This window comes from Trematomus bernacchii, unplaced genomic scaffold (assembly GCF_902827165.1).
Source record: "Trematomus bernacchii unplaced genomic scaffold, fTreBer1.1, whole genome shotgun sequence".
In the NCBI taxonomy this organism is placed as follows: Eukaryota; Metazoa; Chordata; class Actinopteri; order Perciformes; family Nototheniidae; genus Trematomus; species Trematomus bernacchii.
Window position 1 is genome coordinate 14,079,656 of NW_022987727.1, and position 27,870 is coordinate 14,107,525.

The window sequence follows — 27,870 nt, forward strand, 5'->3', positions numbered from 1 at the left end:
CGTCAGAAACTAATAACTATTTTTACAATTGATTCATCTCGTAAGTTCAACCCTTATATTGTAATACAATAATGTAAGAGAATTGTTGGTAGTGTCCAACCAGCAGTCTCAAAGCGACAGATTAAAAATATTTAAAACAGAAAAGTCAAAAGAAATCCTCACATCTGAAAAGCAAAATACACTAAAACATGTATTACCTAATCATTTGGAAGTTTTCTCTTGATGTGGTCAGGAATTTGATTGCATCAATGGAGCAGTTTTTTTCTTTCTTGTTCAGCACATCTTCGAGGAAAAGTCACCTGGGTCTAAAGCGTAAGTGTAAAACACTCTTATTTCAGCAGTAGTAGACACAAAAATGTGAGTAACTTGAGCATTGTTGGATCTACAGACTAGCTCGACTACATTTAAATAATCGGTTGGCAGAACCCACAGTCATTTTATGAAAGGTAAAATAATTACTTGTCAAGGGCAGGTCTCAACTGCACCAGCACTCTTACTAAGAAGTGCCAGGAAAGAAATGTTCTGAACCAATATTTTTACAGAGGTGCTTTTGAACTCTTGCCAGTACCGGTCAGCAAACACATGAGAACTACCCTTTCAGAGGGCACATTCTCAAAATGTCACACAGCCAGATTTTTAAAACGGCAATGACAACCAAAAGAGAGAAAGAAAGAAGGAAAGCAAGCAAAAATGCAATACATAACAATTGTAGTGGTCCACAAATGCTTTTACTCAGATTCTTGCAAACTTACAGGCCAGAATACAAATATTACCTTGAAGGCGTTCACAGTAATTGTGTTAAACATTTTGATAGAATAGCAGACAGACTACAAAGTAAGTGTTTTTATTACATTTTACTTGTTAGGCGCTTTTATCCAAAGCGACTTACATACTCAATACTGTGGACAATCCCCACAGGAGCAATTTGGGGTGAAGTGTCTTGCTCAGGGACACCACGACATGCTGACTGCAGTGGGGTTTGAACCTGAACCCTGATCCCAACACCAACGCACTATTCACACCTAGTGTTTACAGCATTTCATCAACATCAAGTGATCATTTTTTTGGACTAGGCTTGGCTTGGGGTTTGTCCTTGTCGTCCCCACTCTGTTCATTTGAAAGAGGCTTCTCAGTTTCTACTTCTTCAGTGCTGGTCTGAGAGGCAGCCGACTTCTCAGTGGCTGGACTTGTTTGGGCACCAACCTCAGCAGTCTCGGGCAGTTTCACATCTTCTGTAGAGACAGTGTCTGCGTCCTTGGTTGTCAGGACTTCGGCTTCCTTTGAAACCTCTTCTGTTGTGACTTCAGCTTCCTTGGTAACCTCTGCCGGAGTGACTTCGGCTTCCTTGGTAACCTCTTCTGTTGTGACTTCAGCTTCCTTGGTAACCTCTGCCGGAGTGACTTCGGCTTCCTTGGTAACCTCTTCTGGTGTGACTTCTGCAGATGTTACTTCAGCTTCCTTCGAAACTTCGGCAGATGTTACTTCAGCTTCTTTGGAAACTTCTGCGGCTGTCACTTCCGCCTCTTGGGAAACTTCTGCAGATGTGACCTCGGCCTCCTTGGCAGCAATCTCTGTAGCCAAAGTCTGAACCTCTGTGGTAGACCCAATGGCAGAAGTCTGAGGCTCCTTGGCTTCAGTTTCTGTTGAGATGAATTCAGCTTCCTTGGCAGCTGTCTCAGCAATCAAAGGTTCGACCTCCTTAACAAGCTCTGTAGCAATACTCTCGGACTCCTTGACCACATCCGTTACAACCTCTTGGGCCTCTTTAGTAATCTCTAAAGTTTCAGACACAGTTTCCCCCAAAACCTCATTTGAGTCCTTGACAACCAAACTTTCTACAGCTTCGACCTCCTTGGCGACTGCTGCTTCGACCTCCTTGGTGACTGCTGCCTCAATCTCCTCACTGACGGTTGCTACGGCATCAGCAACCCTGGCCACATCAGTTGCTATTACTTCAGCCTCTTGAGCCACATTGCTTGCAATTTCTTCTGCAACGTTTGCTGTATCAGTTGCTACTACCTCTGCAACTTTGATGGCTTCAGATTCTACAGCAGCAATGATCGTGGCAGTGGACTCAGTTTCTTGGACTTCAACGACTGTAGCCTCTGGTTCCTGGACAACATTAGAGATGACGGCATCTAATTTCTCCTCCTGAGCAACAGCAGTGACTGTTGTTTCCGAGTGTGCTAGAACATCTGTTTCCTCCTTGACTGCTTCAATGGCCTCGGTCTCTCTACTAACAGCAACGGGCTCTTTGGCGCTGGAAGCTGGTATGCTCTCGGCCTCTATAACTTCAGCGACTACTTCTTTCACCTGAGGCACAACAGTGTCTGTAGCTACAGCTGTGCCAATAACCTCAGTTAGGTCCTTAATGGCTTCAACCTCTTGCACCAACGGAGCAGCAGGGGCTGTTTCAACAATGGTTTCAACTGCAATAGCTTCACTTTCTTTAACCAAAGTGAATGCTTCTTTAAGGATAGCTTCTGCCTCTAATTCTGTAGGCAGAGCGGCTGCTTCCGCCTGGGCAGCGCTGCCCACAACATTAATGAGGGGAAGGACTTGTTGTATAGTTGGGGTTGTGTCTTCGGTTTGTGCAAGTGAAGCAGCTTCCTGGGCTGTGACTTCTGCAGCCATTTCCTTAGGGACAATTACACCGAACTTGCCAACACCCGCACCTGCTTCCATAAGCAGCCAGTCCATTTTCTGTGCATGCTGCTTGACGGCTTCCTCAACTCTTGAGTCAATCATTGCTTCGGTCAAAACTCCATCTTCAGAGGAGTATGCGGCAGCCTTCAAGGAAAACAAAATCAGTACAAAGGTTTGCTTTAGATTTTTTACGAAGCAGATTCATATTTTGTGTCAACAGGCTGTTCGACTCACCTGCCAGGCCACACCAAGTTTGGAGATTTCACGACCAGACATGCCTTCTGCTCGCACTGCAATTTCTGAACACTTCTGGCCATAGTCGAACTGAGTCAACTTTAATCTCCTGTTGAATTAAAGCACAAGACGTTTGTAAAGCAGGTAAGGCTTGAGCTTAGCTTGTTTCTGATCATTGATCCTCTGCACATTTACTGGTTTTAACTGTCCAATACACTTTATAACAGCTTCGGTGCTAAACTTCCTGAGGACTTAAACAACATTTAATAAAGCAATAAGTAAGGATTCAGACACCACTTTGGTTTCAGGACGGAACACATTACATACAACATTATGCAACCGGAGCTAGTAATGCAACCTCTAGGGACCAATTCTTTCATTAGCAGTAGAACATATCCTCTGCAACAGAACTGCAGCAGTAGCTGTTTGAAATTAATATACAATAAGTGTACTCACTGTCTTCCTGTAGTGGCAGGACCCAGCACAAATTTGTCGAAATACAGGCGCACCAATCTTTCCCTCTCTTCTTGACCAGGTAACGCAAAGTTTACGATCTCATCAATGCGGTCATTAATGGCCCAGTCGAACTGCTCTGGCTGGTTACTAGCAAGCACCAGCATGAACCTGAAGAGACAGAATGAGACTGTTTAGACCCAGCCAGTGACCTTTTCATTCATGGCAATGACCTTTTCAGGCCCTGCCATGCACAGCGAATCACGTAAGATACCGACTTGTTGCTCTGCTCCCCAGTGCGGTAGAGGAATGCATTCAGGGTGGCTCTGAGTTCCTCACTGATTTTCTCCTGCAATGCAAAAATCATGACTCATGAATATATGATGAAAACACAGGGCATCATCACCATGCATATGGTACTGCAGCTGAACTCACTGTGGATCGCTTACGCAGGAACGCATCGGCTTCATCCACGAAGAGCAAGACGCTGCAGAGAATATCAAAGGGAATGTGCTTAAACTGCAATTTTTTATGTAAATCCCCTTACTTTAATCAGAGCAGCAAGATAACGGCAGCTTTGTATGCAACATGAAATACAGTCTACACTAATGAACTCTCAGAGTCAATATTCAGAAGATGATACACTTCATAGCACTAATTTATTGAGTGTAAATGAAGCATATTAAAGTGTTGTACCCTCGCCTGCTGGTGCTGGCCCAGTCAAACACCTTGTGCATGGCAGTGACTCCATCGCGCCCCAAGGGTGCCACGTCCCCACCTGTCATGATGGCATAGTCCATCCCTGAATGGAGAGCCAGTTTCTGAAAGGCAACAGAATGTGCTTTCTTTAAAAAGGAACAGAGGCAATAAAGGAAAAATAGAAATGCACAACCGTCTTAAAAATATCATGTAACAATTAAGCTAAATATACTGCTTTACAAAGGGGCGACATCTTTAATTAATGAAAGAAATATACTCAAAATGTATCAAAAATATTGATTAAATGTTTTTAACAAAAAAAGGAAAAGAAAAGAAAATCCAAAAGCCAGTCATACCTTGGCAAAGAGTGTTTTTCCAGTTCCAGGGGGGCCATACATCAGGATGTTTCTGTACAAGCCTTTGTTCTGCCTGGTGTTACGAGTGGCGATGGCAATGTCCCTTACTCGTTCCTCCAAATTGGCCTGTGTAATCAACAATTCAACGACAGCATTTTTCACAAAGTCTTAAAAAAAGCATTTGAATGTTGAATTTAAAATATATCAATAAAAAAAAAATCATGAAGGGTAAATGACTCACGCTGAGCACCACGCCCTCCAAGGCATCCTGAGGTCTGCTTCTCAGACGCTTGGTTGTCTACAAATTAGAAGAGAGTTGGATGGTGACAAATCATTTAATGGCTAAAACAGTCAGTTATTGTGTTTAATAAATATTTTAATATCATTTCTTATTATCTAGCCATAATATACAGTATATCTACATTAATCCTTTAACACTTTTTTATTCTGCTTTGCTATAGATATATAAAGCTATGTTTAGTCTAAAAACAGATTTGATACCCCTCACATATAGTCAATTTAGAAGGAATACGTGAATATATTGCAGATGTCCCATGGATAACACATCGATTTTAACAATGTCTGGTAAAAAAAATACATTTGATGAACTACCATGTTTTACAGGCTGATGTAATAAAATCTCAATTAAAACAAGACTCGAGAAAATGTTCAAATAAAACTAAATAATCTCTATGTGGATATATGCTGCCTGCATCTACTTTGTTAGCAAAAGATGGTTAATTTGATCAGCAGGTTCAACCAAAAACATGATTAGTGAAAACATGGAAATAAGTATGTATATTGACCGTGATTGGGTGTTTGATGCCTTCTACAACAGTTATCCTGGAGGTCTCTCGGACCAGTGATGGTTTCCCCAGACGAGACTCTATGAAGCGGCCGGCCACCGCTGTGGCATTCCTGGCCGAATACACTCCTGCTGCCAACAGAGTCAACCCAGCAACCTGTGGATAGGCCAACACACACATCTTCAAATATACTGTACAGCATGAAGACCACAGCTACACATAATCCTCTGCAGTCCTCTTGTGGTGAAAGTGTGACAGATCTGACATGGATTTACCGTGGCTGTGACTTTGTCCCCGTCGGAGATGAAGGCCCTGAATCCCTCCCCAAACACAACTCCTGCCGTCCTGCCGGGAACAAAACACAATTATCACACTGACTGCCTCCAATGTGGAAACCTCGCTTGCTGACACCCTCTGGAATTTCACTTCCAGCTGAGGGAGATGTTAGGAGATAGCATGCCAGTTACTCTGAGGATTAAGGAAATTCATTTTGCCCTCACTTTATAGATTCAAGGACAGTTTGTCTGTGTTCAGCAGCTTTCAGGCGAATCTGTTCCCTGATGAGGTCTGCGTTCTCCCTCTCCACCTGGGCTTGGGCTTTGGACTGCGCTTCAATGCGGAGCAGGTCGTTCTTGTGTCTCAGCTCCATTTCATGTTGAATGGTAGCTAGGAGAAAGAGGCAGATTTTATTAACTACATTCTTTTGACCACTTCTGACAGAGGTGTATATTTGATTTACTTTAACTAGTGTGGAATAACCTAACACCATGGCAAAACTAGATTGAACTGATTACAAAAAGGTAAAGTTCATTTGTGCTTATTGACTGTTCTAATGTGAAAATGTGGACGTTAAGTAATGTAATATTTTTATTGTCATTAGAGTGGTCTTTTACTGAAATAATAGTAGTCATATTTTCAAGACAATGGCATTTATAACTTGGGACATAAAATGTTTGTTAAAAAATGCAGACAGATCTACTAAATTATTTATAGTTTTTGGTCTATTACGTAAGCATTTTAATTGTTTATTGTCTCTTGTTATATTCTATTCATGTCTCCGTCTGTTCCTTTTGTTTTATTTTTAAGTGTAACATTTAACAGTGTGTTCGTCTAAAAGAGCTTATAGGGTCAGTCAACCTATAAATAAATATTAAAGCCACATTAATTCAGTTTGGAGCTTGGCCCCTCAAGAAATAACAAACATAAAATAATAAAAAAAGGATATAAATATTTATTTCTATCCTTTTATTTCACATTATGAGTAATGTTAATGCAAAGAATATATATTTAGAAGTAACATGTAAAAAGAAAAGTAAGAAAATTGGTATAATGAATACTTTATATTCCAGCATTCTTGTATCTTTAATTTCTTTCTTAAATATTTGCAAAAAATACATTTACTTATTTATTACTCCTCATTTTGACATTTATTTCCTACGACTCAAAAATGAACGCACAAGTTTCTGAAGGTCTATTCGTGTCCTGATTCGTTGTTTTATTAAAGAAACAAAGAAAGGGATTAACCTAGCAAATAAGAGCAGAGAACGGATACAAATGTCTAATGAAGTGCTGATTCACCATTTTATTAAATAATGTTAATATTTTGTTTTGTCTTGAAACTCCAATGGGTTGCTGATCAAGAGCCCTATCGATGCCTGCACATTCATCATGGCCGGTCTTTGCTTGAGAGACACAAATCCTACTAATTGCATCTTTAAGGGGAGTAATAAAGACGTTTTGACATGAAATTATGAGTGGATGAATAATGTGTAAATGTATTTGTTTTTTTTCTCCTACATTTTCTCATGGACTCCTGCTTCAAGACCGACTCCTCTTGTTTGCGAAGGCTCTCCTCGTTGAGAAATTGCTGTGAATAAATAAATAAATCAGTGAATGCTCCCTTCAGGAATTCTGTTTGTTCAAGAGTTCATTTAATAAGGTTTACCTGTTGCCTGAGCTGTTCATCGTACCTCTGTCTGGCAAGCTTGTCTTGAAATTGTGCCCTCTGGGGGTGAGATGGAAAATAATACATCACATTTACATGTAAAATATATACATGTGTTACAGATGAAACTTATCTTTGTGGGCTTTTGGTTATTTTTTTAATTCCTTACCGCCTGGTTCTGCTTTGTCTCCTCTACCAGTGTTTTGCGTCTCTCCTCGGCCTGGAGATGTATCTGCTCGCCCTTCAACTGCTCCACAGCCGCCTCATATTCCTGTTGAGGAGTTTGGTTGTGTTATATTTCCTGACATCAGGGTTTAATATCAGTTAACAACACAATATTGTTGTTCATACAGTCACATAGATTCCCTTTTACAATCCCTACTCCAATACTTACTTTAACTTTACTCTCATGCTCCAGCTGTACAGTCTGCTCCTGCATACGAGCCAAACTAAGCGCTTCTTTGGCATGTCCTTGAAATGAAAAATATATAAAACAGTAAGTGGTGGTGCTTTATTCATTAAACTATTTACTTTTTTTTTTAACACCAAGACAATTATAGTTTTACTTTTCAGAATAACATGCTTTTAACTGCCACTACAATATGTGGACCTGTTTGTCAGTGTGTTTATAGAGAGCATAACAGACAGTTAAGAAGGTGAATGAAACAAAAGGGTACTGTATGTTCTTCACGCCCATACAGTTAACAGCAGTAGGCATGGTCATATACTGACATGAAGGCCTTGACGTATGGGACAGGTGAGGCGCTACGCTCGAGGACACTTTGTTCCATCTGCTCTCCCTGTCACGCCCCCCAAAGCTCTCTAACTTTGTTGCAGATTGTGCGGAGGTCATACAGGCTAGCACACTTGTAGTAGCAAACGTGTGCAACACGTTAAATAATTATTCAGTAGACTGCTTTGTTCCGTTCCCCCTCAAACAAAGAAGCCATAATGACCCCCAAAGTGCACATACTACACAACTTATTTAAAACGAAATATCTGTTACAGAACACATTGTTTTAAAACTGCAGCCAGACCTTGGACTCTAGTGTTTGGTGGAGTTAAACCAGCTTAAAAAGTTGAATGAAATGCTATCTATTTTGTGATGCTAACTTCGAGATGTGTATGCCGAATTAAATAATTAAACCCAAAAGTTAAGCAGTGACCATGAAACATAATATTTAAAGACTGCACATTTGCCAAGTATACATTTAACATTTAGCTTCACATTTTTAAATGGAATTCGGCGCGATGGATCATCAGAAAAGAACAGAGCGTACTAACATGCGAAAGTCTGTCTAAACTAGAAACAAATGAAAATATCAAAGAAACAATGAAAGGAATTAAGTAAATGTGTAACATGCTAGAAAAATGAGCACGCACGTGATTTGTCGAGTTCCCTTGCAGCTTTTGCAGCTCTCTCCAGCCCAGTCGGGTCGAAGTTGCTCCACTTGTCCCCGGCTCTGCCTCCCCCTGAACCTCCTGGTGCTCCCCCGGCTCCTTCAGCTGCAGCAGCCGTTACCTGCTCCTCCAACGACGGCGAACCGGAGCCCCTCCACCAGCCGAAGAGCCACGACATGGTGCTTCAATTGTGTCCGAGCAACAGGCTGCACTTTCGGGATTCAGAGCCTCTACTGTGGCGGTGGTAGTCTACTCATGCTTCTGAGACTAGTCAAGTATAACAACAGGTGAAAGGAACTTCCGGTCAAACCTTTCAAACTAAAACGAGTACAGAATAATTCACTTCTGTTTTAAGGTAATTGTGTATATCAATAACAGATAAAGGGAAATGAAAATGCACTTGAATAAATAATATCTTGAAAATACAGTCAGATTATTTTTACACAGAGATGTCAGTTTGGTTCAACTCATGTTTGTTGACTGAAGTGCTAAATAATTACTCCACTTATTGCTTTTTTGTATGCTTTTATTTTGAAAACAAACAATCAAAATCACTGCAAGCTTTAGGTTGCGACCTTGGGACTGATTGTACAATACATCTATTATTTTCTCATCACTATTATGTATACATATTATTTCTGTATATTAATCCGAATTTCTCTAAAACAATATTAAATGTTAGCGTAATTTAGCCCAATGTGTTTTTCTAACCTCTTTCTGCATTATGTACAATTTATTATCTTTGTTATGTCTGAGTATTTTGAAAATCCAAGTAAAATTGAACATGCTTACCATTATTTTCAATTTATATTTATATTCGTATAAGTGTTTTCGATAGTTTTACAATCCAGACTGGAATGAATAACATCAACAACATTTTTGAGAGTCTTTGCCAGGGGAAGAGTATGGGCAGCACGATAGGTTGTGTACACTAATATAATGAGAGGTGCAGGTTATTTCTTATATGGAAAGTCAGTCATGACTGTTACATTGTATTGACCATGTGTAAAAAGATCATTAATAAAATTACAATCTACATAAGTAATTTAAGTCTTTCCCCCGACCTTCACATTTATTACCACCTGAATAGTTTATTGTGTACATCTCTTTACCGGCAATGTCATGCATATTGAATGAGAGTGGCTCCTATTCCTAACAAACGATAGGGGCTTTAGAAAGGACTGTAAATATTATTTTAGACTAAACATAAGTGGTAAATCAGTAACAGCTTACTGTTATGTAACATGTATACAAAGTGGATGGATGAAGGACGTATTAAGTAACAATGCTTGCATGATTTAAATTGAAACTTTATTGAGATGGCCTAAAAATGAAATATCAATACAAATAGGAAATTAATTACAAAAATGTACAATATTAAAATATATTAATAATGCAACAAATTCAGCAAAGGGTAGAAACAACTTTTTAAATCAACATATTTAATAATATATATAACTGACCCTGGTTTATAGCAATGTGAGGCTCATACACAATGGTGCATTCAAGTGCTGTCGGATGTATAGTCTATTCACGAATTAAGTCTACATTTACGAAACAAATAAGTGAAGCATGTGCATTTATCATTGTTTTTATAATTAAACGTGACTTGTCGTAATCAAGTTTGAGGCTCATTTGTATTATACAGCTGCAACGTTAATATCTGCGTACAAGTGTGTGGTCCGACAGCAGGATGAAAGAGCTCGGTGGGAGTCCGTGAAGGCAACAATCATTGTGAACGTCACGTAACATGGACTCACTTAGAGGGCGGGGCTTATGCTTACGTAGAGTCTAGTTGAGACAAAACTGAGCTGTCCTGTCTGCTCTGTAGAGTTTTACAGTAAACAACAAAGATATACTTAAAGATGTCGGTGGTTAGTTTGGTCTTGAGTCGAAATGTTTTGGCCATTAGGAACTCTGGCATGGTGGTGGTGAGTACAGAATATCGTTATTAAATTCATCAAGGACATAGTATTAAAGCAGAAATGCCTCATGGGCTACTTTTAGAAGTGTGTATGTTAGCAAATAGGTGTTGGTGTGGATTTATTGACAGCTAGGTGTATGCTAAGCAACAGCGAATCACCCCAAACTGTGTAATGCTAGTTTTGTAATACAACGACATGTACAGTAACAACCCACCCTGCTCTTCCTGGCTAGGTGTGTAAATGTTAGTAATACAATTGGATTTTCTGTAAAGTGTCTATTATTCGTGTAGTATTTACATTAAGCAGTCCACGTTTCATTATCATTATATTAAATGATTAGTTAACCTGTTCATCGTTAGTGAGCTGAGCCTTTGTACAACCCCTCCCTCACATTTCCATCTTTCAGGAGGATTATATATCAAATCTAGGAAACACAAAGATTTCTTTACTACTCATCTTTTTTAAAGAAATATTTAAGTTATTGGGCTGAAGTCCATCTTTCATTGTCCTTAAAAAGTCAGTTAGGTAACCAAAGACTGCGAAGTGATGTAACACTGTCATAGAAGTTCAGCCATACTACCACTAGGGGGAGACTCTTCCCTTTGTAATGCACATTGTGTAAACAGAATAACTAGCTAAAACAGGAAATACTCTATTTTGGTTTATTTGAAAGGGTGTCTTAAAGATTGTAATTGTAGTTTTAACATTTTACAAGATCTATAATAAATGTATAATTCATGATGTGGTTTTAAAGGCTTTCATTAGAACTATTTTTTATATTTTTGTGGTGGTTTTTGTTATATGTTACTTTTGCTTTATTATGTTAGTTTCCTACTTAAAAGCACTCATTGGTAATGTTTAGGATTGTATAATGCAAATAAAGTGTACGTTTTGTAGTTGTTTGTATGAGTTTCGGTAACATGTATTACAGGATAGAATTACCAGGTCTTATTTTAGCCTTTAGTTCATGTAAACAGCAGCTAGGTCACATTATGACGTGGGCCTTTGTACATAACACTTGCTTGCATAGCTATTTATTTTATTTTAAGTACTAGAAATCATGTAGTATTTTCCATTTGAAATATCTCTTTGATTCATACAGCCTCTCTTTGCTTATTTTACAGATGGTACGGCACGCTCAGACGGCCGCGGCCCCGGCCCCCGAACCCAGGATCAAGAAGTTCCAGATTTACCGCTGGGACCCAGACTCCGCTGGAAACAAACCACGAATGCAGACATATGACATAGATCTCAACAGGTGAGTTGTAATTCCATGATAATTGTCAAGTCGTTTAATCTTTATGTGATCAATTCCATTGACCTGCTTCTTCTGTTCTAGCTGTGGTCCAATGGTTCTGGATGCCCTCATTAAGATCAAGAATGAGATGGACCCCACACTCACATTCAGACGCTCCTGCCGTGAAGGTAAGTCACAAATTGAAAAAGAGCTTGCACATAATAATGTAAACAATTTCCAAAGATTAAAACAAAAAACAAATTAGATATACCTTTATAATTATACTGTTAATATTTATGTGTACACAAATAAGACTGAATTAGATCGGTCAAGAAGCCACAAGCTTTAAAACAAAAACTCCACTCAATTAAAGGACAAAAACAACAAACAGCAAAAAAAGAAAACTAAGCTAACATAATTTATTAAAATACAACCAAATATATCAGATTTAATTTAACTTTGTGCCTTGTCGGTTTCAAGAGTTTTTTCAAAATGTTATTACAGGCAAAAATAATACACATAACAAACACATATGATGATATGACTGTAGGTGCCATAATGCTACTTAGCCCAAGTTCATTATTTGTATTATTATTATTTGTTTATGTCACTTTTATTTGTTTGTTGAGCACTTCCGGTAATTGTCACATGGGTGTGGTTTGTCTATTTAAGTCACCTGTTTCATGTTGAGTGCGGATGACAGAGGGTGAGCTTGTGCTGTCATTTTTTTTGTTGACCGTTTTGTCCATAGTTACTATGCTATGATTGTGTTTATTAAATATCCTTAAAACTATATGGCTTCAATATGGACTTTCTCTTCGAAAACGCGTCAAAGTTTATAGCCAAGTTTAGCCTCTCTGCGACTCAAACGCAACTGGGGATTGAGCCGCCACAATGACAATATAACCCCCAAAAAGAGAAGAAAAAGGAGCATTTCTACAATGACACGGTAACATTTAAAAGGTTGACAACTGAAAAAAAGCTGAAACGTATGTGTATTAATTTGTTTTATATAATCCCTTTTCCAGTCCAGAGCATATATTTCTTCAGTTTATGTTGAGGTTGTGCTACTTTGTAAGCGTCCTATCAATTCATTAATCAAAAAAGCTCACAGTGTATTCTTTTAGGGGACTTGGATTTAGTTCAGTGATTGAGTCTTGGTGATTGTGTATCCCTTCAGGTATCTGCGGTTCATGTGCCATGAACATAAATGGAGGCAACACTCTGGCATGCCTTAACAAAATTGACACCAACACCAGCAAACCGACCAAAATCTACCCGCTGCCACACATGTATGTGGTCAAAGATCTGGTGCCTGTAAGTACTGCAAGATAAGAACATTATAACCATGGCTATATTTGAAAGTGCTGTGAAAGTAGCAAGAATTGAAATAAAGGAATAATAAAATCATATATATAATTCATTGGCTGTTTGAGTAAGTTCTCCCTCTTGTGATTTCCACCAGGATATGAGCAACTTCTACGCACAGTACAAATCCATCGAGCCCTACCTGAAGAAGAAAGATGAAGCACAAGAAGGGAAGGAGCAGTATTTCCAGTCAGTGGAGGACAGGCAAAAACTGGTAAATAAACCATTCTTACTGTAAGATTCACCTGTCCAATGTTCGATACATTACTCGTGAAAATAGCATTATCACACTTTTAGTGATTGTAGTTTGCCTGCGTGATAACTTTCTTCATACCCCAACAGGACGGCCTGTATGAGTGCATCCTCTGCGCCTGCTGCAGCACCAGCTGTCCCAGCTACTGGTGGAACGGAGACAAATACCTGGGACCTGCTGTCCTAATGCAGGTGGGTCATCATATTTGCTTATGAGATGCTTGTTGTTATTTCAAATAATAAATATAACAGGAATTTAAGTCCACACTAGGGACCTTGTGAGCCTGTTATGCTCATTACTAACCAGAGAGTGAAAATGTTGCTAGATCATTTCCACTAGGGAGGCAGAAAATGTGAAGCTAAACCTGAGGGGGGTGCCAGAGCAAAAGCACGTGGCAAGTGGTCATGAGTTTAAAAGGAATCCTATCATGCGACTCCTTGTCCAACACCCTTGTCAAGATTTTTGTGATAGATATGTAGTATGGACAGTTTATTTTTTATTTTAACATTGACAGGTTTTAGAGGTTTGACAGATAAAAAAGCGAATGACTATACATCCACAAAGAATTTTTATTTTAATCACCTAGGGAACTTTGGGATTTGAGCCTTTAGACACTATTAACATGCACAAAGACTATTACACACTACAGGAAAGGGGAAATCCCCCAAAAAGCAAAAAAGAAGAATAGGGGTTCTTTAACATTGAGCATTGCCTTCTGAAATCATGCACTTATTATGTAGTCTATGTTTTATATTTAAAAAATCAGTGCAAAAATGTTTCATGATGGAGCAAACAGATGAAAATGTGTGTTATTATCCAACAGGCATACCGGTGGATGATTGACTCCCGTGATGAATTCACTGAGGAGCGTCTGTCTAAACTTCAGGACCCTTTCTCTCTCTACCGCTGCCATACTATCATGAACTGCACTAAGACGTGTCCAAAGGTACTAAAAAAAAAACGCTCTTACACACACACTCTCTCGCAAGGTTAATAGACTTTTAGTCTCTCACTGTCTGTTTTACTCACTGTTGCAGGGTCTCAACCCAGGAAAGGCCATTGCAGAGATTAAGAAAATGATGGCGACCTACAAAGAGAAGAAAGCAGTAGCTTTATGAACAAATCAACATCCAGCGGGCCTGAGAATCACTGACAAAACATTAAACTAAGCTAAGACGATGATAAGGACCCACCCCGTTATATTTTGCCTACATTAGCACATTTGTATCACTTTCATGAGTGTGTAAAACATGAGTTTGTGGATATGTGTAAATGTAAGGTGATAAGGCAGACCAAGACAGGAATTTGTGTGAAAAGGGTTCTGCAAAGGACAGTTCAGCCAAATATTTTGGAAGGTTGCAACATGTTGGACCACATTTCTGCTATTTGTCTGCAAAGTGGAAATACTAAGCTCTGTTGTATTTATTCTAAGCATGAAAAATGTACTGTAAATAATTAATTATGTGTTTATTAAAGATCATTAGCTGTAATTTCTCCTGGCTCAAGTGCTGGCTCTGGGGTTGTTGTGTGAACCACCACTTGAGAATTGTCATCTTTTTTAAGAACAAATGTTCAACTTCTTATGTCCATCTTCAAAAACTCTGAGTCTGAGACTGACAGTTTATTTTAAACATTGTCACAGCTCACAGGATAGGTACCTGTCAGCCAATAAGACAGATGTTTATTTCCATTCAACTCTCTGGTTGGTCTGGTGCCTTGCCTCTGTTGCATTCACTGAACACGGGAAATTACAATCCTGCCGTCCTCTCTAGTGTCATGATGAGGTTCAGGTAAAGCACGGTTAATGTATTATATGATTGACTCAATAATATAATACATGACTTTGAGAGTAGGCAATCTAGGCATATTAACAAAATTAATTAAACATACTTATCACGGCGACGGTGTACTGAGATAAAAAAAAAAAAATTCATTCATTCATTTTTTTTTTTTTTTTTTCAATTTTTGCTAGGGGCTGCGCTGCGGGGCCCTAACCGGCCGCTTATGTCGCTTAATGGGTCGGGCCGGCTCTGCTTGATACAATGCAATATTGAAGCAGAATAAATGTTAGCTTGTCAAAGCAGGTAAAAGACAAATGGATGAAAAGGGAAAAATAAACACCAGCCGAAAGCCTTTATAAAGGCTGCCTTAGAAAAAGCAATAATTGGTTTTCCGTTAATATTCACAGTTCTAATGGAAATGTGTAGGCTATAATTGGCAACACCACTCATCATCTCACGGATTTTTACATTTTATAACGGGGTATATTTAGTTATAAAGACATATATGGGGATTTAGAAATCACTACGGTTCGAAAGTAGGATAATACATCTGATACAATATATGTACCGCAAAACAAGTAGGGGCTCCATTGACCGCAGACAGACACGATTGTGACTATTTTGGACTACGCGACTTCCCGTAGAAGGCATCAGTCTGTAGCTGAGATAGCGAAAATGTTTTGAAAGAAGCAGCTTTTCTGCTCGGTCATAAGACAGTCCGTCGTTCCGCCGGGGGTAGTGAGAGAGGAGGTCATGTGGAAGCTGCCATCGTGACCAGAGGATGGATAGGCGTGGTAAGTGTTTGAATGCTGTCCCTCTATCCCGAGGGCAGACTGCAGCTAAACAGCTGTGTTTGCTAAGCTAAAAGGTAACATTGAGCCAATAAAGGCTATGAGCTGATAAATGTTGACCGACGGGTTATAAGGTAACAACCATTTACAGAATAATCCGGTTCAAGGGCTTATTCATTTATCGTAGGCTACTTTTGCTCAGTGAAACAAACTCCAATAGCAATGTAGCTTCTAACACTAACAGCTACTACTTGAACTTCACAGTAGGAAAAGCACAAGTGTATTTAATCACATTAATAATGACGTCTGGCGTCTGGGTGCATGCTGGATCAATGTTAAAAAGCTAGGACTGTAACGGTGCTTTTCCCACTATGGCAAGCCAACATAACCCCCTTCTAGCAGAGGTGGGAGAAGTACTCAGATCGTGTACTTGAGTAAAAATAGAAGTACCAGAGTGTAGGGATACTCTGTTACAAGTAAAAGTCATGTAATCAAAATGTTACTCAAGTAAAAGCAGAAAAGTATTAGCATCACAATATACTTAAAGTACCAAAAGTAAGTAGTCATTCTGCAGATTGGCCCATTTCAGAACAATATATGATATGTTTTATAATTATTGATCATTAAAGTGTTATCAAAGCTGGTAAAGGTGCAGCTAGTTTGAATGACTTTGAATACTGGGTAGCATGTGAATTTACTCCAGTTGTAACTAAAGTCTTATTTAAGTGTTGATTATATTTCACATCATTAATCCAAATCTGTAAAGTAACTAAAGGTACTAAATAATTGTAGTGGGTTACATGTACAAAGGAGCAAAACATTGAAACACTCAAGTAAAGTACAAGCCTATCACAATTAAGTACAGTACTTGAGTAAATGTACTTAGTTACATTACACCACTGCATTTTAATAAGACTATCCTATTATTGTGTAGTTCAAGTCAGAACAATCCTGTAACTGGAGGGATGTTTAAAGAGCCATTTTACGTGAAAAACAAATAAAACAAAGAATAAATAAACATGTTCTCACCTTCATGCCAAGCCAAAGGGTTGGCCAAGCAGTTGTTTTGCTCTCATTTGCACAGTGAGATGCAGTGTTTCCCACAGATCTGAAATATACTTGGGTTGGGGGGGTGCTGTAAGGTGAGGTGAGGTGACGTGCAACAACAACATTAACATTAACCTTTCTGTTGGTCGCTTGTGAGCAGACCCTTCACGCGATGGCAGAGCGAACAGGTACAGCCAGGGCCGGACCGGACGAGAAAATAAGTCAGGCCGGTGTTGTGCCAAATTATGCACCCCCGGCATGAAATGCACCCCTTGTCACGGGAACGCGCATTTGAAAATGAAAGGTTTACACCTTAAAACGATGCTTAAAACGAAAAGTAAACGTCCAGGGTTTTTTTAATGGTAATTTTCAGACTGTGAGTCGTTTAGTGGTAGCTCATATAGTGTAGCTCTCCCTCCTCTCCCCCCTTGCTCTTCTCCCCCTGCTCCTCTTTGAGGCAGCAGCAAAGACTAGTTTTAGCTCTCAACAAGTTTTAAAAGTGTATCTTACCTTTTTTCACCTAGTTAACATTTCTTTTTTTTATTCATGCATATTTTACTAATCACTACCCCCTCAAATGGAAATATGTGTTTGAGACCCACTGAGAACTTAGACTAAGTTAACTATCTAAACACTCAGAGAGTCCTTAACCTCACCTGAGCTGTAGTTATCCCGAGCTTGAATGACACACAGAGACCAATCGAGGGCTTTGATTTATGATCTGTATGACAGTGGCCATGTCGGCAGGCCACATCATGGAAGGCTTCTCAATTCTCTAATTTCCCCTCCTCGACTCCCCTCCTCGACTCCTATCCTCGTGTTTTAGTCCCGCCCACAGGAGATGCGAGCGGAGGAGTCGAGGAGGGGAACCGAGGAGAGGGGAGTGGAAGCAGCAGGCGTTTAGAGAAATGAGAAATCCTCTCTGAGCGGTCATTTTAAAGAGACGTCCATTAATGATGACAGGAGGCACAGCAGCCCTCTGTCTGATGGACAGATGTGTTCATGACCACTTATATATTTACTTTTAATTCATTCACAGTGCGGTATAATGAGACAATAACAGGCTACATATGCGGACATATACACACACATATATTTATATAAATATATACAATTTTAGAATCAAACAAATATGAGAGCACTCGCATAACGTAACACAATCAGAGACTGGATATATCCCCTACTAAACTAAAGCATACAAATAAAGAGAGTAATGTAGGCCTGTTATACTGAGTGATATATACACACTGCTCTGCTTTCTGCACGGACCTCACAGCTGTTCGCACTGGAAACATTGCGTCGCGATGAAAGCAGTTAATAAAATAATATCCAGGGGATGCATGCAGAGCTGTCAATAGCCGCGTTCACACCGGAGTACTTTTCCCCGTACTTTTCGCGTTTAGTTCCGTTAGTACCCCTTATGTCACGTTCACACCAAAAAGAGTACTTCAAGCCGGGAACTTTTACCCCCATTTTTAGTGCCTGCTGAGAGATGGTACTTTCCTGGGGGAAAAAAGTGCCCCAGTTCTGATTGGCTGGGCGAATTGCAAACCACGCCCCGTAAAACTCTGAAATGTTTTGTTGAGCCGCCATTTTATTATCCTCGCATTAGCATTATTAGCATTAGCATTCGCCCAGCGCACAAACACAGAGAGACTAACTTATGGCAACACAAAATAAAACATGGGAGCGGTGGAGATGAGGAGGTGTCGGCGTTCTGGCGATTTACTCGGAAGGCTTCAGTAGAAGCTGCTGGGACTCCCAGCAGCTTCTACTGAAGCCAGTCCCCAACTCCGGGGACTTCCGGCCGGGGACTTCGGGTGGCAGTATACGCCGTGAAGTGGTTTGCGGCCTGCCAGTAAACCCAAAGCAGAAGAAGACGAAGTGACGTCAGCGGCTCATTTGCGTAATCTTCCCTCAGGGAACTTATTCCGGTGTGAATGCGATCTGTACTAAGTGCCCTGGGGTAATAAGTGCCGGGGCACTAAGTGCCGGCACTAAGTACTGCAAAGTACTTGGTGTGAACGCGGCTATTGGCTGAGATTAAGAAGGCAAATCTGAGATTTCATTTAACTCCAGCTCTCGACACAGGTTCGGGAAAGCCCCATGAGCTTCTCGCTGTAGAGTGAAAATGGAACGCACACGCTATTTGTTGTTTGTTTATATCACGCAGTCTGTTCTTCTTCTCTCGGTTATCACGCAGTCTGTCTTCCGGTTGTTGCCTCTTTTGAATGACGAATACACACTACCGCCGCCTGCCGGTAAGGAGAGTTATTGCCACTCACGCATGCGCAGTTCGTACGTGCAACTTGGCCGTCGGCTGAAGTCTTTGCGGTGTGTTCATGGATGTATAATAAGAACTTTATACAGCGTGGGAGGCGGGGTCTCGTTCTTTCCTATGAGAGCTGCTCATTGGCGCATGAAGTCAAAATGGCCCAACTTTTGAGAGAGCGAAACGTCACAGATTACCCGTCATGCCTGGCTGCCAGAGCAGAAGAACCCGTATGTGCGCTCACAGAGCATGCGCCCCTTAAGCCCTGCCCCCCGAGCTCCCACTCTCGGCCAGCTCACTAGAATGAATGGAGAGAGAAAATAAATCTAGATTCGGCTTTTAGTGCATTTTACAACTTTAAGGACCGAATGATTCTAATAAGGGCTATAAAATAGTTAATACTGGGTAGTTTATTTAGTTAAAAAAAAAAAAAACACCGATTTAAAGACGTCTCTTTCCCCATGTTAGTCAATGGGAAAAAGTTGTTTTGGGCCGGGTGACGTCACGGACTGATATGGAAGTTGCAGTACCGCCGTTTTTGGACACAACGAATGTTGGGCACAGAGTCCGGCGCACTTCCTGGGGGCTTGGGTGTGTTCCAGTGCGAAACATGGCCAAGACGCTGGAGACGTGAGGCGGCGTGAGGCGGCGTGAGGCGACGTGAGGCGACGTGAGGCGACGTGAGGCGACGTGAGGCGACGTGAGGCGACGTTCCGTCGGGACGTGTTCTTTGGTGTCAGTTTGGTGTGTAAGCTGCTAAAATGCAACAGCAAAATCTCTCCTCAGAAACTAGGACTCTTCTCAACTAAAGACATTTTTAGCCGGTTAACTCTAATCTGACTCATCTGAAAAACTTGAGTTCATCTGCAAAAGAAATTTGCAAAATCTTCACTTTAAATCTTGCTCATATGTCTCTTGTAAATAAGTCATTCAGCATAATAACATACAAAAATTAGTAATGGACAAAATACTTTAATAAACTAAAACCAATAGTTGACTAATCATGAAGAGAAAGCACAGCCCCCTAGCAACATTGTCCCTGTCTGTATAATGCACAGACCCCACTACTGCCCCATTTAACAAGGTACCAATACCACCACTACTACCGCAAACAACTACTGGTATTACCGCTGCTCCCAATTATACTAACGCACAGCGGCCCTGTGTGTTGTCAGTTGTGTTTTTTGTAAAGTGCTCAACCACAAGTGTCACAAGGAGAGCCCTACTGACAAATCTGTGTTTATTGGCTCAGGATTGACGTATATGTAGGCCGATAAGTGACATAAAAGTGTTGGCTAATTTTCATAGAGTCGGGTACCAAACAATTGAGTGCACAAAATGTCAGCATAGCCTGTTGTAGACGAAGCTGGTGTGGTTCTGTTTGAAGTTAGGCATTGTTTGCCTTCTCAGCTCAGATGACAGTCTTGTGTTTGTCTTCTCATTTGTGGGCTGGATACTGTTTTTTTACATCAAAGCAGGTTTGTCCTGTTTAATGGTTGAAGATTAAAGGGGACCTATCATGCAAAATGCACTTTTGTACGTCTTTTATACATGAAAATAGGGGCGTTCACACCAAGTACTTTTCCCACAGTAGTTCATGAGAACTTTAGTTCATGAGAGCTCTTTAGTTCTGATGAACTAAAGCAGATCGCGTTCACACCAAAATGAGTTCCTGGGGGTGGATTAGGCAAATGAGCCGCTGACGTCACTTCTTCTTCTTCTGCTTTGGGTTTACTGGCAGGCCGCAAACAACTTCACGGCGAGTACTGTAGGTGGCGGTATGCATCTTAAAGTTGCAATTCGCCAAAAAACCGAGAGAAGAAGAAGAAAAAAAACTTCCGCTTCCGCTGTATGCTTCTGTTTACCTTCCGACCTCAGACACGGTATGGAGTTGACGTTTTGGTGGTCGTGTTATACAGCTTCGTAACGGAGTTATTTAAGCCAATAACCACAAATACAAATACAGATCGACCATTCAAATGCAATAGAAATGCTGAGTCGGAGGCGAAGGTGGTTAAGAAGCCTTAATAAAAGGATTGGACCACGAAAAGCACACGCTATGGACATGTTTCGCCGTAGGACAGCTGAGCATGATGACCGTTATCACGCCCAAAGAACAGCAATGGTACGTTCATTAAATTACATTAATACTATCTAATGTTGGATTTATGGAGTTATGTAGGGCTAATTTGTGTCTTTGTATGCGTTTCCAGATATGCGAATACTACGGAACGCGTCGCTCTCTCTGGGTGAACAATAGAACATCGGCTTGGTGGGAGAAGGTGGTGCCAACGTACACCAATGTGCAGTGGATCAAAGATTTCCGAATGTCCAAGGGCTCTTTTCAACTCCTCTGTATTCGCCTGGAAGCAACGTTGGGGAGAGGCATCTGAACAGCATGGAAATTGTAAATTGACAATAAAGCTGATCTTTTGTACAGTGCGTTTGGTTCTCTCTTTTATTTACCAGTCAACAGACACAATTACAATAGTGCAGACACACCTTAGTGCAAAGATTAAATGTCAGTATCAAAACAGTACTCATACTGTATATTTGTATATTAATGAGTATATTATTATGTTAAATGTGTGTTAAAGACAATGGGATGAGGTTGAAAGCTCTTTAAAAACTGTTGTATACCATCTTTACTGTGATAAATACATACATGTTAAGCATACACACCTGAAGAACTACGTTACACACACACAGGTTAGTCTGTGTACCGCTGCACTGCTGCTGGTTTAAACAAAGACAGTCATGATGCTAGTGCTGTGCATGTAGGTTCTCTTTTATTTATCAGCAGCAGATCAATAAGTGTCAGTAGTATCAAAACAATATAATAACAGTGGCATAGATAGATATATATATATAGATAGATATATATATAGATATAGATATATAGATATATATATATATATATATAATAACAATAGGTAGGCTCAGCAGCAGACACACCTTAGTGCAAAGTTAGGTGTCAGTATTAATAACAGTGGCATATATATATATATATATATATAATCACAATAATACAAAATTAACTGTCCCAGGTGTAGGCAATTTGGGGTGAAGTGTCTTGCCCAGGGACACAACGACATCCTGACTGCAGTGGGGTTTGAACCTGTGCTCCCCTGATCCGAACACCAACGCACCAGACCACTGCACCACACGCCTCCCAACAAGTCATTGTACAGTTTATCAACGACGACAAGTTTTTCTTAATTTTTGTATTGAAGGCCTGTTGGATTTTATCAGCTCGCTTAGCACTGCCAGAAGCCCAGCCTGAAAGGTATTTTGTTGCTCCACCTCGATTCCTGGGCCTTGTGTGAATGCAGCAGCCGTTCGTCGTGCATCTCCTTGGCATGCAGGTCCTCATTCTCCTTGCTGACCATGGCACGGCAGTCCATCGCCTGTACAAAATGCAGGTGTAAAGTATAAGATAGGATCAAATAATATCAAATAAAAAATAAATATCAAAGTGCCCTTATTTATTGTTTTGTGCTTAATGTATGCTTGAACTTTGTTTTATAGGGATTAGTGGACATCAGTTAGATGTGTAACCTTCTTTCAAGGCCAGAGTAGTTACAGTGTAAGTGGATTGACATCTAACATAACATGGCTGAGTACAATTATAACAATCAATAAAAAAAAGGAAAAATAAATAGAATTTCAATTACATTTCTACTTAAATGTGCAAAAATATTAGAACATCAGTCTTTGTGGCATGCAGGTAATCAACTGTTTAAGCTTTTACCATTAACATGTAGAATGAATGTTGCAAATTACTTGAAATTATAGCAACTACAATGTATTGTTAGAGGTAAGAATACAGAGGTAGCATTATGTCCAGCTAGCATGCTAATTGCTAACGTTATATTATCGTTTTATCCCGGAGGGGAAAACTAGTTTCTAATCCTGAGAGAAACACCTCGCCTGAAACACACGATTAGTGCCATGAGTTAGTGAAGCAAATTACAGAACATTGCACACTTATTCACAAGTCAAAACGTGTTCATAGCGGGCATGGCTGAGAATAGCTAGCTAGCTAGATGTTGTTAGCCAGCTTGGACCTAACGTTAGCAAGTTCTAGCATGGCTAGCTCGATCTACTGAGCAAATAAAAGTACATCTAAGACCAGTATTGTGCAGATTAAAACAGTGCAGTGCATGTATTTTATTTTACCTTCGTAGTCGTCCCGACATGACTTTGCCAGGTCTGCTAACTTTGCTGATCCACGGAAACTGCATTCAGTAGAAGTTTCTGAATGCCGCGCTTCGCGTCCTCCGAGTAAATCGCCAGAAGCGCCGAGACATCCTCATCAATTCCACCGCTCCGATGATTTATTTAGTGTTGCTATAATAACTGCTTTCACAAAAGTAATCTCTTCGGGTAAGCGAGCAAATACAATGGCTGCTTCCAAAAAAAAATTCAGAGTCAAACGGGCGTGGTTTGCATTCCGCACAGCCAATCAGACGTACGAACTATTTTCTCCCACGACAGTCCCTGCTCTCTAGCAGGGACTGAAAAGCGGGTCGGACGAACTCATTTGAGCTACTTTAGTTCCTGGGGCTTTTTGGTGTGAACGCAAATATATCGTAGTTCTGATGAACTATTGTGGGAAAAGTACTCCGGTGTGAACGCACCTTATGTGTCCCCGGTGTTCCAGGGAACTCACCAAGTGTCAGAAAACACAACCCTCTCTATTTTCCTCCATACCCAAATCTCTAAAAAAGGGGCTGCAACGGATCTGATACAGACTGATCCAGATTTGAACACTTCTATGACGTCACAGAAGTGGCGCTACGGCTATTGGGCCAACTCTCCACCTATCAGGGGAATGGGGGGTTGGGCCACGGCCGGCCATTGCCGCTCGAAAGCGCTGGAGACGCTACATATGCCAGGCCTGTAAGTGGCGCTGTAGTCTGCCACAAAAGCAGCGAAGAAGACTTCCCGCCCATAGTTACCATGGTTACCCTTCTGTTTATTCTCCGCTGTGGCTTTTTTTCTCCCTCCCCGAGGCAAGCGTTTGCTCCCGCTGCTTTAATTCAATGCAATCCCTCCCCGTCGAGGCAAGCACTGTAATTCTCTCCGGTTAGTCCACCAGCAGATGACAAACACCCTCCTCTCCGCCTCTTCCAAGGAACGAGGGGACCGTGCGGCAGAGTTTCAGTTTCTTTCGCCGGTCAAGATGTCCGTTAAAGTTTAAATCTTCCGGACAAAATTTGAAAAGTGCCGGTCAAAGGTCTTCTTTGTTATTTATTGAGCTTTAAAACAAATGAATAACGACTCTATATAATAAAACACGGAAGACGGAGATCTATTTTTCTCCCCCTCTTCTGACAGCCCAGCAGCTGATCAGAGCACAGCTCCCCTCTCCTGCAGGGGGGCGTGGTCAGCAGAATCAGCCCCGTAGACAGCAAACAGCACATAGAGCAAAATGAGGCATGGCTAAAATGCATGATCTGTTTGGTATTTTGAAAACAGAAACGTATAAATATACCTTATATAGGTATGGCCCTACAATATATAATTTAAATATAGCATGATAGGTCCACTTTAAAGTAAAATCCTGGTCTTTTTCTCAGGGCAATCCACAGCTCATTTGACACAGCAGGATTAATAAAGTCATATTTTTCCTTGGGACATATTCACTGTGTAAGTGGCAATTTAAACAGTTGTAGCATGCTTCCTGGGACAGCAATCATTCAAAAGGGGATATTGATGATTTTGGAAGCCTGGAATTCTTGGGTCTACTTTAGACTGTCTACTGAGCTGAGGTATGTAAATGTTACTTAAAACCGGCTCGCAATCCCAAATCAATGTGAAGATAATGGACATTCTGGCTGCTGACACTTAGACTTTAATTCCAGTAGGGTTACATTGCAGACCTGATCCTCTTTCTGCACCTTTTGGAAAATAGTGGCCTAGTTGGAACAAAGCAGGCTTGTGATTTGACAAAATAACCTGCATCATTCGGCTCGATAAGCTTTTACATTATTACACTGTAGGACAAAACAGACATTGCTTTGGTTTATGGTGCAGTATGTGCACAGTATGTTGATGAATGCCAACAATGTGCAAGAAAAGCAAGTAAACTCAAATAATATACGTGTTCTTGTGTTTCTCACTATGATTAAACTATTAACTTAATGATGACTTGATTTTCAACTAATTGTTTGAAGTTATTTTAATGTGTGGTGGTTTTAATATGACTTTTGCACACACCCCTATTATACGTTTTGCACAACCTGCACTCTGCAACTTTCCTTTTGTACATATTTGTTTTATTATTATTCTCACAATAGTTTAATTTAATTTATTTGTTATCTGTAACTTAATTGACAATTAACTTTATTCTGATTCGGACACGTTGTTCATACGAAAGGAGAGTAAAACAATCAAAAATGTCATCTTATTTGATAGTTTATTTATCTATTATCAGATTATATAACTAGTTCATACTGTATGTCTGCCCTCCCTGTCAGGTTGTTCCGTCAAATTGACCACGCATACAACAGAAGCATTGAACTCTGTCTTTATGTATCCTGGAGCCTCCGTTTCTAAAGGCTATATCAACAGTTTCTCTCTGTCTTTCATTGTTGACAAGTAGAGGTGGAAGGAGTACTCAGATTAATTGCTTAGGTAAAAGTACTATACTACATTCTAAATGAAGTAAAAGTAAAACAAGTATTGGTAACAAATGTACTATAAAGTACCAAAAGTAAAAGTACTCATGCAGAATGGCCCATTTATACACCAAATATGTTTTATTTTTCTATAAAAATATTGAATTTATGTGTTCATCACTTTAATATTGCACTTGGTATGAATGGGGTGTATTTAAATCTGTAAAATAAATATAGTTGAGTAAAAAGTTCAACATTTGCGTACAAAATGTAGTAAAAGTATGAAATAGCTTAGTATGAGAATGCTCAAGTAAAGTAAAGTTCCTAAATGTTTTTCTTAAGAACTGACATTACTTGAGTAAATGTAATAATAATAATAATAAGCTTTATTTGTATAGCACCTTTCATACAAAACTTGCGGTTCAAAGTGCTTCACAGTAGACAGTTGACCTACATTAAAATAGCATAGCATAGACATATAAAAAGTAGGCTACATTTAAATTAAAGGTACTACGATAAAAGTGTGCATTAAAAGGAGGATAGTGCAAATACAACACAAAATCAGGCATCGGAGTGCATTGAGAAATTGCATCAGAGAGCAGGAGTTAGCTTCCTAAAAGGCAAAATTGTACGAATATGTTTTGAGATTTTTCTAAAGACTTCCACCGAGCTGTCTATAGGAATTTTGTACTATAGCTTAGCCTTATGGGCATATTTAACGGAAGCTGCGTCACCAATCTTCTAAATGGTCTTCTGTGGTCAGAAGCGGCTGGGGGAGTTGAAGTGCCGGTGTTATGCCGTAGATTGAAGCCTTGCCGTAGATTGAAGCCCTGTTCGCGGGGACGAGCAAAGTGACGTCATCGCCTGTATTGAGCGTTCGCCTCGTTTTCTAAGCGGAAAAACGAAAGATCCTATTTACTTTCTCTCTTTTGAATGATATATTTCCCATCAGATGAAACAGCAAACGGCTGAATAAAGAATGTGCATACAATTGCGTGGAGGCTCGTTTTAAGGACACTTTTCAGATCTGTCACAATCTTCGTATTGGAACAAACTTCCGTTTTTGAGTCCACTCTGTTATGTTCCTCCTTCCTACAGAACAGACAATGACAGGATAATATGTCATTTGTCAGTATAGTCCTATTTTTTTAAAACCTTCTCTGTTGTTTAAGTGTCTGATAACCACGAATATAAGCAATGATATAACAGTAATTATATAACATATGTCAGACACTGTGTTATTTTCAATCAAGCCTAAAAGATTATAATGTGTTCAAACTGGCTTCACTCGCTTTAATTGCTCCTTTGAATGTAATGTTCCTCTGTGGTTTCCTACTCAACACATGTTTGTATTGTAATGCCACTCATATTTTATTTTTTATTGTATTTTAAGGTGACATTGAATGCTTTGAAATGTGCCCTAAAATAAAGTGTATTATTGATCTTATATCTGTGCCTATATCACACTGTTAATGTTCCTTATTTTAGACTAGGTTAATCCTGGTGTCAATAGGGAAGATCTGCACTGTTCTCTACATAACATGTTCAGCAGAGCAGGTATTTCTCCTGCCAGATTTGGAACCCCCCCTATCATTTTGTCCAGGATGGTCATAGACTCACCAAAATCACATTGGTGTTTGCTGTTCCCCTCTAGTTTGTGCTCGCAAAAGCATTTTACTCTGGGCCCAGCAGGTAAAAAACTAAAGAGGGGCTTCCAAATCCGGCAGACCAGGTGTTGTAGCTGCCGGATTTGGAAGCCCCCCTATATCTTTGTCCAGGATAGTCACAATTTCACCAAAATCACACTGGTGTTTGCTGTTCCCCTCTAGTTTGTGCTCGCAAAAGCATTTTACTCTGGGCCCAGCAGGTAAAAAACTAAAGAGGGGCTTCCAAATCCGGCAGACCAGGTGTTGTAGCTGCCGGATTTGGAAGCCCCTCTGTAGTTTTTCACCTGCTGGGCCCAGAGTGAAATGCTTTTGCGAGCACAAACTAGAGGGGAACAGCAAACACCAGTGTGATTTTGGTGAGTCTCT

General features: G+C 40.2%; 3 protein-coding genes across 3 annotated transcripts in view; 2 read left to right on the forward strand and 1 right to left on the reverse strand.

Annotated features, from left to right (window-relative positions):
• Positions 1-709: 709 nt before the first annotated feature.
• LOC117494496 (ATPase family AAA domain-containing protein 3-like) lies at positions 710-8,801 on the reverse strand. Its single transcript, XM_034145431.1, has 16 exons — positions 8,523-8,801; positions 7,534-7,610; positions 7,309-7,410; positions 7,140-7,199; positions 6,992-7,061; positions 5,695-5,860; positions 5,470-5,539; positions 5,195-5,350; positions 4,630-4,686; positions 4,389-4,514; positions 4,030-4,154; positions 3,769-3,820; positions 3,612-3,682; positions 3,337-3,504; positions 2,881-2,989; positions 710-2,790 (listed from the first exon to the last, which is right to left on the reverse strand). The coding sequence occupies exons 1-16, from the start codon at positions 8,716-8,718 to the stop codon at positions 1,057-1,059; spliced, it is 3,339 nt and encodes a 1,112-aa protein (XP_034001322.1). The 5' UTR covers positions 8,719-8,801; the 3' UTR covers positions 710-1,056.
• Positions 8,802-10,318: 1,517 nt separating this feature from the next.
• LOC117493970 (succinate dehydrogenase [ubiquinone] iron-sulfur subunit, mitochondrial-like) lies at positions 10,319-14,817 on the forward strand. Its single transcript, XM_034144564.1, has 8 exons — positions 10,319-10,471; positions 11,590-11,723; positions 11,805-11,890; positions 12,883-13,019; positions 13,168-13,284; positions 13,413-13,514; positions 14,147-14,269; positions 14,361-14,817. Exons 1-8 carry the CDS (start codon positions 10,406-10,408, stop codon positions 14,439-14,441), a joined length of 846 nt encoding a protein of 281 aa, XP_034000455.1. The 5' UTR covers positions 10,319-10,405; the 3' UTR covers positions 14,442-14,817.
• Positions 14,818-15,754: 937 nt separating this feature from the next.
• Positions 15,755-27,870, forward strand: part of atp13a2 (ATPase cation transporting 13A2) — a 33,382-nt gene continuing 21,266 nt past the window's right edge. The window contains exon 1 of the mRNA XM_034144662.1: positions 15,755-15,898. Coding sequence (XP_034000553.1) covers positions 15,886-15,898 — 13 coding nt within the window. The 5' untranslated portion in view covers positions 15,755-15,885. The remainder of the gene's footprint in view (positions 15,899-27,870) is intronic.

Excerpts from the sequence above, each read along its gene's own strand:
- LOC117494496 (XM_034145431.1), bottom strand. The coding sequence starts at position 8,718 with ATGTCGTGGCTCTTCGGCTGGTGGAGGGGCTCCGGTTCGCCGTCGTTG. Across the intron at positions 4,155-4,388 it reads GAAAAACACTCTTTGCCAAG|AAACTGGCTCTCCATTCAGG; the intron begins GTATGACTGGCT and ends GTTGCCTTTCAG. Across the intron at positions 3,505-3,611 it reads ACTGGGGAGCAGAGCAACAA|GTTCATGCTGGTGCTTGCTA; the intron begins GTCGGTATCTTA and ends CTGTCTCTTCAG.
- LOC117493970 (XM_034144564.1), top strand. The coding sequence starts at position 10,406 with ATGTCGGTGGTTAGTTTGGTCTTGAGTCGAAATGTTTTGGCCATTAGG. Across the intron at positions 11,891-12,882 it reads CAGACGCTCCTGCCGTGAAG|GTATCTGCGGTTCATGTGCC; the intron begins GTAAGTCACAAA and ends GTATCCCTTCAG. Across the intron at positions 13,515-14,146 it reads GACCTGCTGTCCTAATGCAG|GCATACCGGTGGATGATTGA; the intron begins GTGGGTCATCAT and ends ATTATCCAACAG.